Source organism: Meles meles, chromosome 3 (genome assembly GCF_922984935.1).
Source record: "Meles meles chromosome 3, mMelMel3.1 paternal haplotype, whole genome shotgun sequence".
Taxonomy (NCBI): Eukaryota; Metazoa; Chordata; class Mammalia; order Carnivora; family Mustelidae; genus Meles; species Meles meles.
The window spans coordinates 31,967,692-31,981,686 of NC_060068.1; the positions used below are offsets into that span (position 1 = coordinate 31,967,692).

The window sequence follows — 13,995 nt, forward strand, 5'->3', positions numbered from 1 at the left end:
AGCTGGTTCTGTGAAAAAGCATCATCCAGGCATACTAACCCGAGTTCATCCACTTCCTTCCTCCAAATGGAAAGGACTCGTGTGGACACTGTTCTCACAGGCCTGCATTTAGCTGGTGGCTTCTTTACAACCAGTTCTCACTCTAAGCTGTTCTGCATGTTATGAGAGGGTGCTGGCTAACTCTACTGCCGAGGAAGTCTTCTGAGGTGGGAGTGTCCAATCCTGTGCTCTCCAAGTGACCCCAGAGATGCCCACTGTCCTGGGAGACTTTGCTGGTTGGGCAGCTATGGGCAGTCCTTGCTGCTCCATACATACTGGCCCCCGCCACCCTGCCAGGCCCAGCTAAAGAGAGAGCAACTTACTTCTCCCGCTCTCTCAATGTGTGTGTGTGTGCTTTACCGTTCGTGTGACAAAATTACAACGGTGGGTGTGTGCTGGCTGACAGGCACAGGACTTTCAGTCTCAGCTTTTTGGAGAACAACAAAGGAAGTTATGTAATGAGGAAGGCTGGGGGTCGGGGAGGGGGGGCGGACAGGATTTGGGCTGAGTGGGGTGAGGGGAGGGGGTGATGAGACATTAGAAAACCCATTCTTTCTTTTTTGGAACTCCAGAAGGGATTTTTTTTTTTTAAATTTCAGTTAGCCAACATAGAGTACATCATCAGTTTTTGTTGTAGTGTTCAACGATTCATTAGTTGTGTATAACAGCCAGTGCTTATTACAACACGTGCCCTCCTTAATACCCATCACCTGGCTACCCCATCCCCTTCCCCCCTCCCCTCTGAAACCCTCAGTTTGTTTCCTGGTGTCCAGAGTCTCTCATGGTGTGCCCCCTTCTCTATTACTTCCCATTCAGTTTTCCCTCCCTTCCCCTGTGGTCCTCTGCATTATTCCTTATGTTTCAGCATATGATACTATATGTGACACCATATGATAATCGTTTTTCTTCCTTTGACTGATTTCACTTAGCACAGGCAGAAGACATGAGCAGACACGTCTCCAAAGAAGACACACAAATGGCTAACAGACACATGAAGAAATGTTCAAATCCGTTCTTTCTGCTCCTGAGGAGCACAGAGCAAAATCCCTCTCTGTCCATAACTGTCCCTTCTTTTGTATGTCAGTCCATGCAACTGACTAGTCTTTTTGTAAGGAGTCATTTGCTGGTGTCTGAGAATATGCCAAGGGCCAGGAGACTTGATCCCTAAATTCCAAGGGCCACAATTGTAGATGAAAATACAGTCACATAACGACGTTTGCCATGTGTACTCTTACAAGACATTAACGCAGGTTCAAACTCAAGGCGCAACTTGAGTAAGAAGGAAGAGGTTCATCCATCAAGAAAGGTGGACTTTCTTTTTCAAGACGACGCTGGAAGAAAGAGTCTTGAGCAGGATCTTGGGGAAAGAGGATGGACTGGCAGAAAGACGAAATGGGTAGAGTGGTGGCTGCAGGTGCTGACTGGTGAAGAACAAGGAAGGGAATAACGAAAGAGAAGGCTGGGAGGAGAGGTGGAGATGGAGGTGCCACACATTCCCCCATGGACCTTGAAGAGGAGGGAAAATAGGTTTTTCCAAATCCGAGGGAGGAGGTAGCTCCCCAGCATTCCCAAGCCTGCCTCTGCACTCCCAAGTTCATCCTAAGCCCCTCTTACTGCCACTTCTTCTGCTCTTTCCAGAGAAGGATTAACTCATCCACTTGCGAGTTCAGTGACTTTTTGTGTCGTCTCCTCTGGTGCCCCATGCTGTGTTTGAGGATGGTCCTTGTGCTGCAGAGGGGGTTCTCTCACTCCCCTACCCCCAAGTCCCCTCTGACAACCTCCTGGGGAGGGCTGGTGTACACCAAGGAGAATTGGTCTAAATGACTCAATGGAGAGGCTTGAACGGGGTGGGTTCTCCACCATCGAAGGACACGTTCGAGTCCTTCCCTTCCCACGGACAGCCCTGCAGGAGTCCAGAGGTCATTCTCTTTTTGGATACAGGCCTTTGTTTGTTTCCTGAGGACTTTGAATGGAGGTAGCCATAATCAGCTGGTGGGATGGAGCACAGGGTCCTGTCCCTGCTGGAGATGCTGTGTAGGCAGTAGCAGTTGGGGTCTCCCTCCCACATCCCAGCAGGTCTGTGTCCAGAACCACAGAAGAGGACTCTGGCTTTGGCATTTCTCGTGGGACAATCTCTCTTCTCCCCAGGCAATGAGGAGGACCTCAGGGAAAGGGCAATGAAAAGATCAACTGTCTCCAAATAGCCCATCAGTATGGTCACCATTTTTCTTCTCCAAACTGAATTACTTCAGGTTCTTTCAGCTTCCAAATGGCTCTAGATGTCCATAGAACAACTGTGTAACCATCCATTTGTGCTCTATAGTTAGCTTTGACTCTTTCTCATTTTTTCCCCTTTGTTTCTTTGTTTTCCCTTCCTTCCTTCCTTCCTTCCTTCTTTCCTTCCTTCCTTCCTTCCTTCCTTCCCTTCCTTCTTTCTTTCTTATTTAAAGATTTTATTTATTTGTCGGAGAGAGAAAGAGCACAAGCAGAGGAGGCACCAGGCAGAGGGTCAAGCAGACTCCCCGCTGAGCAAGGAGCCTGATATGCGGCTCAATCCCGGGACTCCAGGATCATGACCTGAGCTCAAGGCAGACACTTAACAGACTGAGCCACCCAGGCGTCCCCTTTGCTTTGTTTCTTAAATTCCACACGTGAGTGAAATCAGATGGCATTTGTCTTTCTCTTATTTCACTTAGCATACTTCTGTCCAGCTTTCCATTCCACTGGTGAGTTTCACAAACTCTCAGGACAAGCCCATAGCCTTTTCCTACCCTACACACGCTAACCACTTCCTTCCACTCAGAATGTCTGTCCCCTTCCCCTAACCCTCATCACTTTCCTGATCCTTTTCACTGTTCATTTTATGCTTAATCTGCTCCTGAGCTCTCCTCTGTCTCTCCATCTCCAGGGACTTGCACCACCCACCATGTGAGCTCCCCACACAGCCCCTTTACAATCCTAGGATATCTTTACGCATGCGCAATCCTCTGATGCAGGCCCTAGCCTGCCTGAACATGGAGGGTCACTTTCAGCTCAGTCTTCTCACCTCCGTCTACTTACTCAAAGCCCTAGCTCCCACTCAGGCCCATCCCCAAACGTCGGGCAGTCCTGGGAGTCCCTGAGTGTTTCCTGCATGTGAGTGAGCTACCCTGTGCCCCAGTTCTGACCTAGGAAAGATGTCAGTGTGGGGTTCAGTCAGGTGGCTGCATCATGGCCTATGGCAATGGGGTGATATGAGGTAGTGCCTGCTTCCTCTTCATGGAGCTCCACTCCATTCGAGAAATCCCAATACAGTGCCCCACCCTATTTCCAGGTCCTATGTGAATCGCTCTTGTGGGCTTTACTTATGGCAACGCTCTTAGGCTATCTTCTTTACTTTCCTTGCCATGCAGAGACAGGCAGAGCTGGTAAACAGTTGATCACCAGCCCTTTTTAGATAGTCCAGTCCAGTCTCTGCATCCTTCCCTGTGACACTGAGGAGAGAGGGGCTAGCTGGGGATGGCCGTCCTGTCCCCCAGGGAGCCCCAAAGATCCCAGGCAGCCAACTGGAGCATTTTCTCCCTGCTCTGATTCTCTGCAATTCATAGTCTCTGCAAAGCTTCCGACTACCTTTCCCCTCCTTCTAATACCTCAGGGGGATATTGTCCATGGAAATTCCATTCACAGTTTTTCTCACAGAGACAGGATGTGACAGAGACTTCCTTGTTTTGTTCTGTCCATCTTGGTTTTTATAGCAAAAGGCAGAGGACACAGTATGTGTCTTAAGGTAGAAGGTGGGTGGGTAATTCTGTCACAGAGGAGTTGGCCTCCTGAACTCAGCAGATAGTTCATGTCCAGGGGACCTTAGTATCTGGGACCAAGACACATTACTACAGTCATGCCTTTTGCAGGGAGTTGAGCTCACCAGGAATCATCTGCTATTTCAGACTCCTTGCTATTACTGGCCAGGTACGTGCCTCATTCTCAACACCTGTTGAAACCTCCACCTTTCAGAAATGGGAAGCAGAAAATGATGGCTTTGGAGAGAGGACAAGATGGGTTGGCATCACCTCACAGGCTGAACTTGGCTGCGGGGTGTGTCGTTTCAAGTGTGGTTAAGGGGAGATATTCATTCAGCCAGGTTCACACAAGGAGGTAGGATTCTGAGCTACCCCATTCCCCGCCCCCCGGCTCCCTGAGGTCTCTTACTGCGGCGGTTCATCTACCTGGAGACTGGGGCTGGAAATCACTTTGTGGGGCAAATGAAATCACCAGAGTAGATCAGTGAGCATTGACTGACAGCCTGTGGAGGGCGGAACATTGCAACGGATCCTGGATGGGGAGAGCGTGGGCGAGTCCTCTACCTCTTAAGGTGTGTAGCTTGGGATGCAAGAGTGGCAGGATGACAGACACACTGCTGTTACACAGGCCAAGCTCACAGAAGTGGCAAAAGCAAAAAGTCATCTTTAAAGAGACACTCAGGAGCTGAGGGACTGCAAATTAAGAGAACCTCGGGTGTTGTTAGGGTTTGGAGATGCAGAAAGAGAAGACCGGGATGAGGTTAGAGTGAGGCCAGGGAGAAAATGCAAGGAAACATGCTTCCCTGGGCGGAGGGTGGAGGCTTTCCTTCATCATCAGTGTGTGCAACCCTTACTCCTCTGTGTGTCTTCAGAGGACATCCCAGAGGCTCCCGGAGAGTGTAGGGAACGTGCCCCACCTGCAAAGACTAGCTCCAGCCTGAGACCCTCTTTCTGGCTGTCTTTCTCCTCTCTGGGTCTTCCACCTTCCCCTGGACACATCCAGTGTGTCCAGACTCTCTCCTCAGCAAAACCTCCTCATGAGAAAGAGTCTGAAATCCATTTACACTGTGGCGTGAACAGCTGAGATCTGAAAATGTTTCCCTTCACGGACACTTGCACTCCAGTGAGCATCAAAGCCTTCGAGCCGGGGAGTGAGGTTAGACAGGGTGGACTTCAGGCAGTAGGTGGGCAGGAGGGGGGTCCTTTAGGGCAGAAAGGGCATTCAGCCCCTCCAAAGTCCTTTCAGGAAATCATCAGTCTTCCTTCAAGTTAAAGGCTTTTCAGTGCTTATGTACTGGGAGCAAAAGGACCACAAGGCATGTACCTCCTGTCCAAGAAGATGCTGTTGGTGAGGTCTGAGGGAGACTCTGGTTTTGAATTGTTTTATGAGCAGTGGGAGCAGTGGGATTTTTATTCACTTGTGGGTTGGCTGCTCATGCTTGCTTGCTTGGTCTTGTGGCTGAGACCTGGGGACTCAGTCTGCTTCTTCAGTGCATGTGAGATACGGTCCGGGTGAGGGCTGTGGTCTGTGGTTGGGTGGTCCCTGACTGGAGTCATGCTCTGGGGGGAAGGAAAACAGAGGTGCTCCAGCCCCGACCCAGGACAAGGCTAGTGAGGAATCTTGATCCACACAAGGACAGAGCTTAGGAGAAACCCCCACTCCACCATCTCCTAGCTGAGTTGCCTGGTCTCCCTGTGCCTCAGTTTCCTGTGGTCTGAGATTCAGACCTCTCGATGATGATGATGATGATGATGATGATAATTACTTTGGTATAAGTAAATTCTTCGTAGACAGTAAGTACCCAGGTCATATTAGTTTTATTACTGTGGGTATAAACCCATGTATGCCTCCATGAGTGTGTGTTTATGATCTCCTTCCCCTGTGGCCTCAGTGATGGAATTCATATGGTGTTTCACAACAGAGAGCTGAAGTCAGACTCTATGTCTCTGTCAGAAAAGGGTGGGGGGGCACCTGGGTGGCTCAGTCAAGTCAGCGTCTGCCTTCAGCTCAGGTCATGATCCCAGGCTCCTGGGATGGAGTCCTGAATCGGGCTGATTCTCCCTCTCCCTCTGCCTGCTGCTCTGCCTACTTGTGCTCTCTGTCTCTCTGCCAAATAAATAAATAAATAGATAAGAACTGAGGTCCCACTACACATTCCAGGGTCTGGAGCACAGGGACTGCTCCCCCCAGGAGGTGGCAGCCTCCTAGCTTAGGGAAAGTGGGGCCCCCAGCTGTGAACTTGTCTAATTCTCTGTTACTGTGTGGACTTGGGTCGGAGAACCCAAGTTACCCCCTAACACAGGTCTTGACTAATTCCTCACTATCTGACTGGTCTAAATGGACCCATAAGTGTCCTCTGAGCCCCTCTTGTTTTGGAAGCTCCCAGCTGGCGCTGATACACCATCATGACTTTTGACTTCATGGGGCTCCGTCTTGAGAGTCCAGAGAGAATACCAAGACACAAGAGAGAAGAGAAGGAACAAGAAGAGGGAGAGAAAATGCAAAGCCAGCACGACTCCTTGTTCTGGGGCTCCTTTGCTACCAGTGTCTTGTCATCAGCCAAAGGGCAAGGGGCTGGACTTTCTGGCCAGAGCCTAGACCTGGGCCCATAGTCTGTGTTCATACTGACTATTGTGTGACTAGTAATTCCAATACCTACTGGCCATCAAAGTGGCCAAGCTCCCTCCAGGGATTCCTCTGACCTTCTCCTGCTGAGGGGTCCCTTTTGAAGCATTAAGGAGCTGTTCCAGCTTGCTCCTCTGCCTGCGCACCTGTGTGTGGGCTCCATGAGGGGAGGGTCCCAGCCCCCTGGCCCATTGGCTTCACTGGCCATTGCCCCTGTTGTATTCCCACTGGCGGGGTCCTTCCAGCTCAGAGATTTCCCCCCACCACACACACACACACCATTAACTCACCTGCATCCTTCCTCTGACCACTCTTCTGCTACATGACCCAGCAGCTTCTAAAGGCTTTCTTCTATACCCTGGTGATGCGATTACCATGTGGGTAGGGCTTTGCAGCCACAGGACTCAAGAACACGTTTTCAGGAGAAGGAGAATGAAGCAAAGAGGTGAGGTGGCAGAGAGGGGAGATGGGGAGATGGGGGGGAGCTGAAGGAATCTGTCTTCCCCTCGTGGGTGCTAAGCTGAAGTGAGAGTGTGCAGTCTCTAAAAGGTGGAGAGCGAGATGTTTGGAAGGTGGCAGCAGAAGCTGGTGGTTCTGGCTTCTGTTTACTAAAGAGGGCCTAGTCCTCCCAGGAAAGACTTAATGACCCCCTGAGCTGGCATTGGTTTCTTCCATTGTTCAGGCAAAGAAATCGAGGTTCCATCAGTTATAGAATCTGCCTAAAGTCCCACCACTAAACAGAGGACACATGTGGAGAAGCTTGAATGTATCCCAAGATATATGGGTTGCCCAGGCTCACTGGCTGTTAGACGGTGAGATGTCATCCCAGGTCCCAAGGGGGTTTCAGGACTGAAAGGCGACAGCTCTCACCTGTGCCAGGGCTGGGTCGAGTGGGTCACAAATGGGTGATGTCCCTAGATGAGACAAGTCTGTTAATGTGGCCTGGGAGACACAGTCTCGCAGGGGTAGGGACAGACACAGGTGAACTCTCGAAGGCTCCACCTGAGGTTTTAGGCCCAGAGGAAGGTGTCTCAGCTGTGGTGAGAGCTTGCAGGCCACTGCCAGGCATGCATCCCACTTCTGAAAGACTAGAACTCCGTGTTTGTTCCCCTGTTTGTGGACCTCATGTTCCAGGCCAAAGGGCAGTGGGGCAGGGAGAATGAAAATACCCTGAGTCCTCATAGGTTTCCCTTTGTTTGGGGAAAGGCACTTAATCCTAGTGGAGCCCCCACACAATGCGTGGCTCTATTCCTGACTCTAAACAATGCAAAGCCAAGAAACTGCTTCCTCTGGGACCCTTTGGCCTTGTCCCCTCGCAGCTCCATGAGCCTGCACAAGGTCAGCAGTGACACCTGGTAAAATCAGAAGCAGCTCTCACATCCAGCCATGGTTTAAAAGAAGCCAGGCCCTGAGATTAGTAGGAACTATTATTTAAAACAAAACAAAACAAAACAAAACTGAAGCAGCAACAGACATCAGGCCTGCTGGGCTGTGTTCCAGCTCTCTTGCTCCATTTCTGCATCTCATTGTTCCTCTCCAGGGCCCCCGCCGCTGAGAAGAAATGGTGGATTTCCCAGTCTTCCCAGACTTCTGCCAGAGAGAGCCTCTCCCCCGCAGTGTCTTCTTCCTCACCCATCTCCTTCTTCTCCTCCAGCCTGGAAAGCTGAACTCAGGTAGTTGTCAAATCTGTGGCCCAGCCAGCCAGGCCATGAACACCTCAGCGTCTTCCCTCCCTCCCACCAGGGGCTCCCAGGGCTGAGATCCACAGCCCTCTCAGCCATATCAAGCCCCCCACACCTCCACTCCCACATATACTCCCACATGTAGCTTCTGAAGGGCAGGGAGGACCTCAGGCTCAACATCTCTCACAAAGGAAGCAGCCAACAGAGAGTATAAATTAATTAAACAAATGCAATTCTCTGATTCCCTGAGCTGGAAACCAGAGACACCGAAATGACCAGGCACATCCCAGGTCCTCAAGAAGGTCAAGGGTAGGAGATAGGACATAAAAGCTGTTCAGCGATATGGCCATCAGAGAAACATATCCAAAGATCTGTAAACACAACTAAGAGAAAAATGTGGCTTTTTTCCAGAAAGCCAAGAAGAACGCTAGAGAGGAGGTACTGTTTGAGTAGACTCCTGAAGGATACACAATTTCCAGGAAGATAACAGATGGAGGGTAAACTGAGACAGTTCATGACCCCAGGAAAAGGGGCAGGCGTCAAGTGTGGGGGGAAGGGACAGCTTGAGAGAACCTGGAAAGGGAAACTAGTAGGGAGGGTGTTGGGGCTGTACCCAGTGGGCAACAAGGTGTTTCAAATGGAGTGAACAACAACAAACATCACTGCCATGGTCTATGAGCAAAGTGAAGGATGGGAGGGATCCATGAAGGGGAGCTTCAGGAATGGGTTTTAGCAGAGTTTCAAAGGAAGAAAAGGAGGTACAAGAAAAGGTGAAGCCAGAAAGAAGACTGAAGGCATCCTGAGTGGCAGGAAACAGCACATGCAAAGGGACTGTGCCAGGAATAGCCACTCTCAGGCGAATTGCAGGAAACAGGGAGTAGAGGAGCCACAAGGAGGCACCATTTAAGAGGATGGTCAAATTTTAAAAATTCTGATAAATAGAAATCTTGAAAACCAGATTTGGCCTTTAGATAGAAAAACCCATGACACAAGGAACTCCCATAGAACTGTACATGTGCGTTATAAAAAATTAGATAATCAGACAAGGAAAAAACAGGAACATATCTATTCCCATCGTACAGAAATTACCACCAAGAACCATTCGGTATATGTCTTTTTGGACCTTTTTTTTCTGCCCATGTTTTTTAAGCAAACGTCATTTTTTAATCAAATAAGAGAATAGTGTATATATTATTTTGAAACTTGCTTTTTTTGGTCCAAGATTCCTTTTCATTTAATGTCCTGGCCATATTTATGTAAATATCCCCAAGGAAACATTTGCAGCTCGTTGGTTCAAACCAGTTACTAGTCCAGGACCGCACACTGTACCTGGTTGTAATATCCTTTGTGTATATTTTCACCTGGCATACTCATGACAATTACATGTTCAGAAAGCCAAAGCCAATTGTCTTGCAAAGTGTCTTTTGCCATTTGAATGGTTTACTGTAGATTGCTGAGCTGCAAAGGAATGTGCTATAAACTTACCTTGGGTGAAAGCTGATTCCAGCTGTCATTCTGGCTTCTTGTCCTAGAGGAGGAGGTCAGGGTGGTAGGCCCTGGGGAGCCCATCCTGGCACTTGTCGGGGAAGAGGTGGAGTTCTCGTGCCACCTGTCACCATACCTGGATGCCGAGGATATGGAGATCCGCTGGTTCCGGAGTCAGACCTCTGACGTGGTGCACCTGTACCAGGGGGGACAAGAGCTCTACAGCCAGCAAATGGCACAGTTCCAGAACAGGACAAAACTCATCAAGGATTATATCATGGATGGAAGTGTGAACTTGCAGCTCCATGGTGTCATTCCTGCTGATGAGGGCCTGTATGGGTGCCGTTTCCTCTCCAGCAGCTTCTCCAAGGAAGCAGTCTGGGAACTGGAGGTAGCAGGTATGTGACCTGGCCAAAGAGACAGAGTAAAGGGTCTATTTGGACAGAGCTGCTTTGCTCAAGAGTAGACAGAGAAACACAGAAAAGGGGAAAACATATCTATTTTTTATTTTATTTATTTATTTGTTTGTTTTTTAAAGATTTTATTTATTTATTTATTTGACAGACAGGGATCACAAGTAGGCAGAGAGGCAGGTAGAGAGAGAGGGGGAAGCAGGCTCGCTGCTGGGCAGAGAGCCTGATGCAGGGCTCGATCCCAGAACCCTGGGATCATGACCTGAGCCGAAGGCAAAGGCTTTAACCCACTGAGCCACCCAGGCGCCCCGATATCTATTTTTTAAAAAAACTATTAAAAAGGAAGATTCATTACAAATTGAACAAAATAAATGTTCACGAAAGATACACAAATGGCCCTTAAACATAAAAAAGATGATCACCCTTACCCATCATGAAAGAAAGGCAAATTAAAGCTACACTGAGATGCAATGTTTTACCTGTGAGATAGGCAAAAACTTAACAGTTTGACCATACACCCTTGGTGGAGCTGTGGGGAAGCAGGCCTCTGCTTTGTACGCTGGTGATGGAAAGCAAAGCAAAGCTCCAGTGCACAGGAATTTGGCAATAGCTAACAGGACTGCCTACCCATCCACCATTTTAACTGCTGCCAACCTCTAGGAGCTTACCCTGAAGATAAGCCTCCCACAGCTCCAACAGGAAAAGGGCATACATATAAGTTTAATCTGTGTAGTGTCCTTTGTAATGGTCACAACAGGGAGATATCTAAATATCTAAGCAAAGGTGTTGAGTATGGTCCATCACCCAATGGAGTGATCCACACTACACACCCCCCAAAAATGAGGAGGGGGCTCTAGGAAGCAAGGTGCAGAAGAGGTTCTATAACACGTAAACTTTGGTGTAAGAGAAAAGAAACACTGCATGAAAGTAACACAGGAAAAAAAAAAGTAACACAGGAAGGATGCACTAGGAAATCATGGAATTGGCTTCCTCCAGGAGAGGAGGGAGCAATGGATGGAGAGGATGGAGAAAGGTCTGGGATTTTCCTGAGGTACATTTTTTACAGAATTGCTCTTTAAACATATCAGTGTTTTGCATATTCAAAATATGAAGTTAGCTCCACAGGAGGGGGAGACGAAGAGTGTGTGGAGCACAGGTACCTGAACTCTGGTGGGATTCAAGAGAGACAGAAGACAATTTATGGAGATGTGGGGTGGTGTTTTTCTTTACTTCAGGGGACAGTCTCTTGTGTAATATGATGAAATTCCAGGACCCCTTCTTAGCCAAGTGCCCCCCACAATATCTCCAAATGTCCCTCATGGGTACTACTGTTTCCATGTTCCACCTACCCATGTCCCACCCCATGGGGCATTTACCCCATGTCCCACCACAAATTTAGACTGTCATTCATAGCCCACAGTTGGGGGGTGTGAGCCTACATGTGTGTTAAGAGCAGTCACAGTTTGTAATAGCTTATGATGACTGCAGACGTTGCATTGGTAGCATGAACTTCATTACATCTTCTAGGAAGGAGGCTGATCTTTCCCACTCTTCCTGCTTCTCCCAGGGCTGGGGTCAGACCCTCACATCTCCCTTGAGGGCTTCAAGAAGGGAGGTGTTCAGCTGAGATGCAGCTCCAGTGGCTGGTACCCCAAACCCCAGGCTCAGTGGAAAGATCATAAAGGACAGTGCTTACCTCCCGAGACGGAAACCATTGTCCAGGATGCTCAGGGCCTGTTCAATCTGGAAACATCTGTGGTTGTCCAAGGGGATGCCCATAGCAATGTGTCTTGCTCCATCCAGAACTCTCTCCTGCTCCAGAAGAAAGAGTTCACCATCCAGATTGCAGGTGAGTAGATGCTGACGAACCCTCATCTTCCTATCCACCATATCCTCCATGCGCATCATTCCAAAGGTCATCTAAAAGGACACATTGGTACGGGAGCATGGTGGTCTCTGGGGTGGACTGAGCTTGACACCTGAGAAGTCAGCTCTTTGGATATGAGGAACCTACTGGGAGTACAACAGCTTACCACTCACCCAAACTGTATGATGGGGAGGCCCCACAGAATCAACATTATGCACCAAAGTCTCTGCTCTAAAACCTAGAAACTACTCATTAGAGGTCATCACGAGAGCCCATGTGTTCCTAATTTCATCCCCCAAATGATATTTGTAAGTAATGTGCCGCAAACCCTTGCCCTCAGCTTCACATTTCTGTGGGGGAAACATAAACAAGAGAGTGAATTATATCATAAGATTAGGAGATATTAGGTGCCGTACAGAAAAATGAAGCCGTGAGGGTGCTAAGGTGTGGTGAGGTGTGCATGTGGATCTAAAAGTGGTAGGTCAGGGAAGAAGATAGTTAGGCGATGAGTTGAAGGGTGAGGCCATTATCTAGGACCCAAGTCTTATTATGAGGCACACACTGAAGGGTTTAATGTTCATGACTAGTTGTTTTAAGTCTTGAGGATAAACATAACTTTTGGTCATTCTTCACATTGGTACAAATAAATAGTTATGTTACAGTTGGCCCTTGAACAATTCAGGGGTTTAAGGGTGCTCACCACCCTCTGCCCTGAGCATTTGAAAATCCACCTATTAACTTCTGACCCCCCATAAACTCAACTACTAATAATATACTGTTGACTGCTAACGTAAATAGAAAAGCTTAACACAGATTTTCTATATGTATTATATGCCATATTCTTACAATCTGGTAAGCTAGAGAAAAGACGATGCTATTTTTAAAAACCATAAGGGAGAGAGGATCTTGGGAAAATGGTCGAGTAGGAGGACCCTGAGCTCCTCCCGTCCCACATCTACAACTAGATGCCATCCACATCCAAGTCAATAAACCAGAAACTCCACAGCTCAATATAGAGAAGAAGCTGCAGCTGAGAGATGGGGCAGGTCAAAAAGGCAGAGGGAGGCTGTGTGCACAGAGAGGGCAGAAAAATGGGCCCTTGTACCAGGGGGTTTACCCAGGGAAGACTATTTCCCATAACGTTTGTCATTAAGTGTATAAGTTTGTAAAAATAGTGGGACTTGGAGCCTGGAGCTTTAAAAGTCATCTGACCATGCACTGGCTTGTAGTGTGAGTGACAGCTGGATCACTGCCTTCAGGGAGACAGCAGATTGCACAGAGAGGCATTGTAAAAAAGGCAGTTTGCACAAAGCTGGGGTAAATAGGTAAATAGGGTAAATAGGTAAATAACTTCATCCTGATTTCAGAGAGTGTTGGGGGACTTCTCTAAAAATAAGGGAGCTGGCAGGTGCCATCTTCCTCCCCTGATCCCAGCATAAGCACAAAGCCACCTGCGGGAGGTGAGGCTGCATGGACAGTCATTGTCTTGACCCAGAGATCAGGGCAAATTTTGTTAAAGCTGCCTATACACCCTGCCCAGCCAACAGGTGCACAGCTGCCACAACACCCCCTGCCCAGCTGTGGTGCAGTGCCCAGACGTGCACCACCAGCCACTCTCACGTGTCAGGCTTAGCCGCATCCAGCCATCATCGAGCACTATGCCACCATAGTGCTTTAGGATTCTGGACATTGGACTCATGGCCCAATGCAAATACTGCTAACCTCACCACCACACTCCCAAGTTCCCCAGGGGGCACACCCCCTCAGAGCCGGCATGCCTAGGTCCCACTAACGTCACCGAGAGCAAGCACACCCACAGCAGGAGGAGAGTACTGAAAAGAAAAGGGGCCAGACCCAACAGGAAGGCATAAGTAGACCACATAAGATGGTTTGCTAAAGTGCTAGTTCCTTGTAAACAGGGAACATTATCCTGCAGGGCACTCTAGGACCTACTACTCTTCATAAAATCACTGCTTTCAAAAGCAGAAGATGTTCTTAATGTACAGGAATAGACACAGAGAGGCAGACAAAAGGAGGACACAGAGAAATTGATCACAAATGAGAGAATGAGATAAATCCAGGGTAGGAAGCTAAATGAAACAGA

At 48.6% G+C, this 13,995-nt stretch overlaps 1 protein-coding gene across 4 annotated transcripts in view; it reads left to right on the forward strand.

Annotated features, from left to right (window-relative positions):
* Positions 1-3,840: 3,840 nt before the first annotated feature.
* BTNL9 (butyrophilin like 9) overlaps positions 3,841-13,995 on the forward strand; it is a 30,699-nt gene continuing 20,544 nt past the window's right edge. For 2 of the 4 annotated variants that reach the window (XM_045998690.1, XM_045998692.1), the window contains exons 1-4: positions 3,841-3,987; positions 7,985-8,117; positions 9,659-10,009; positions 11,592-11,873. In XM_045998690.1, the coding sequence (XP_045854646.1) occupies positions 8,006-8,117; positions 9,659-10,009; positions 11,592-11,873 (745 nt within the window). In that variant the 5' untranslated portion in view covers positions 3,841-3,987; positions 7,985-8,005. Of the gene's footprint in view, positions 3,988-4,257; positions 4,391-7,984; positions 8,118-9,658; positions 10,010-11,591; positions 11,874-13,995 lie in introns of those variants that run through there. The other 2 variants (XM_045998691.1, XM_045998693.1) reach the window with 2 other exon arrangements.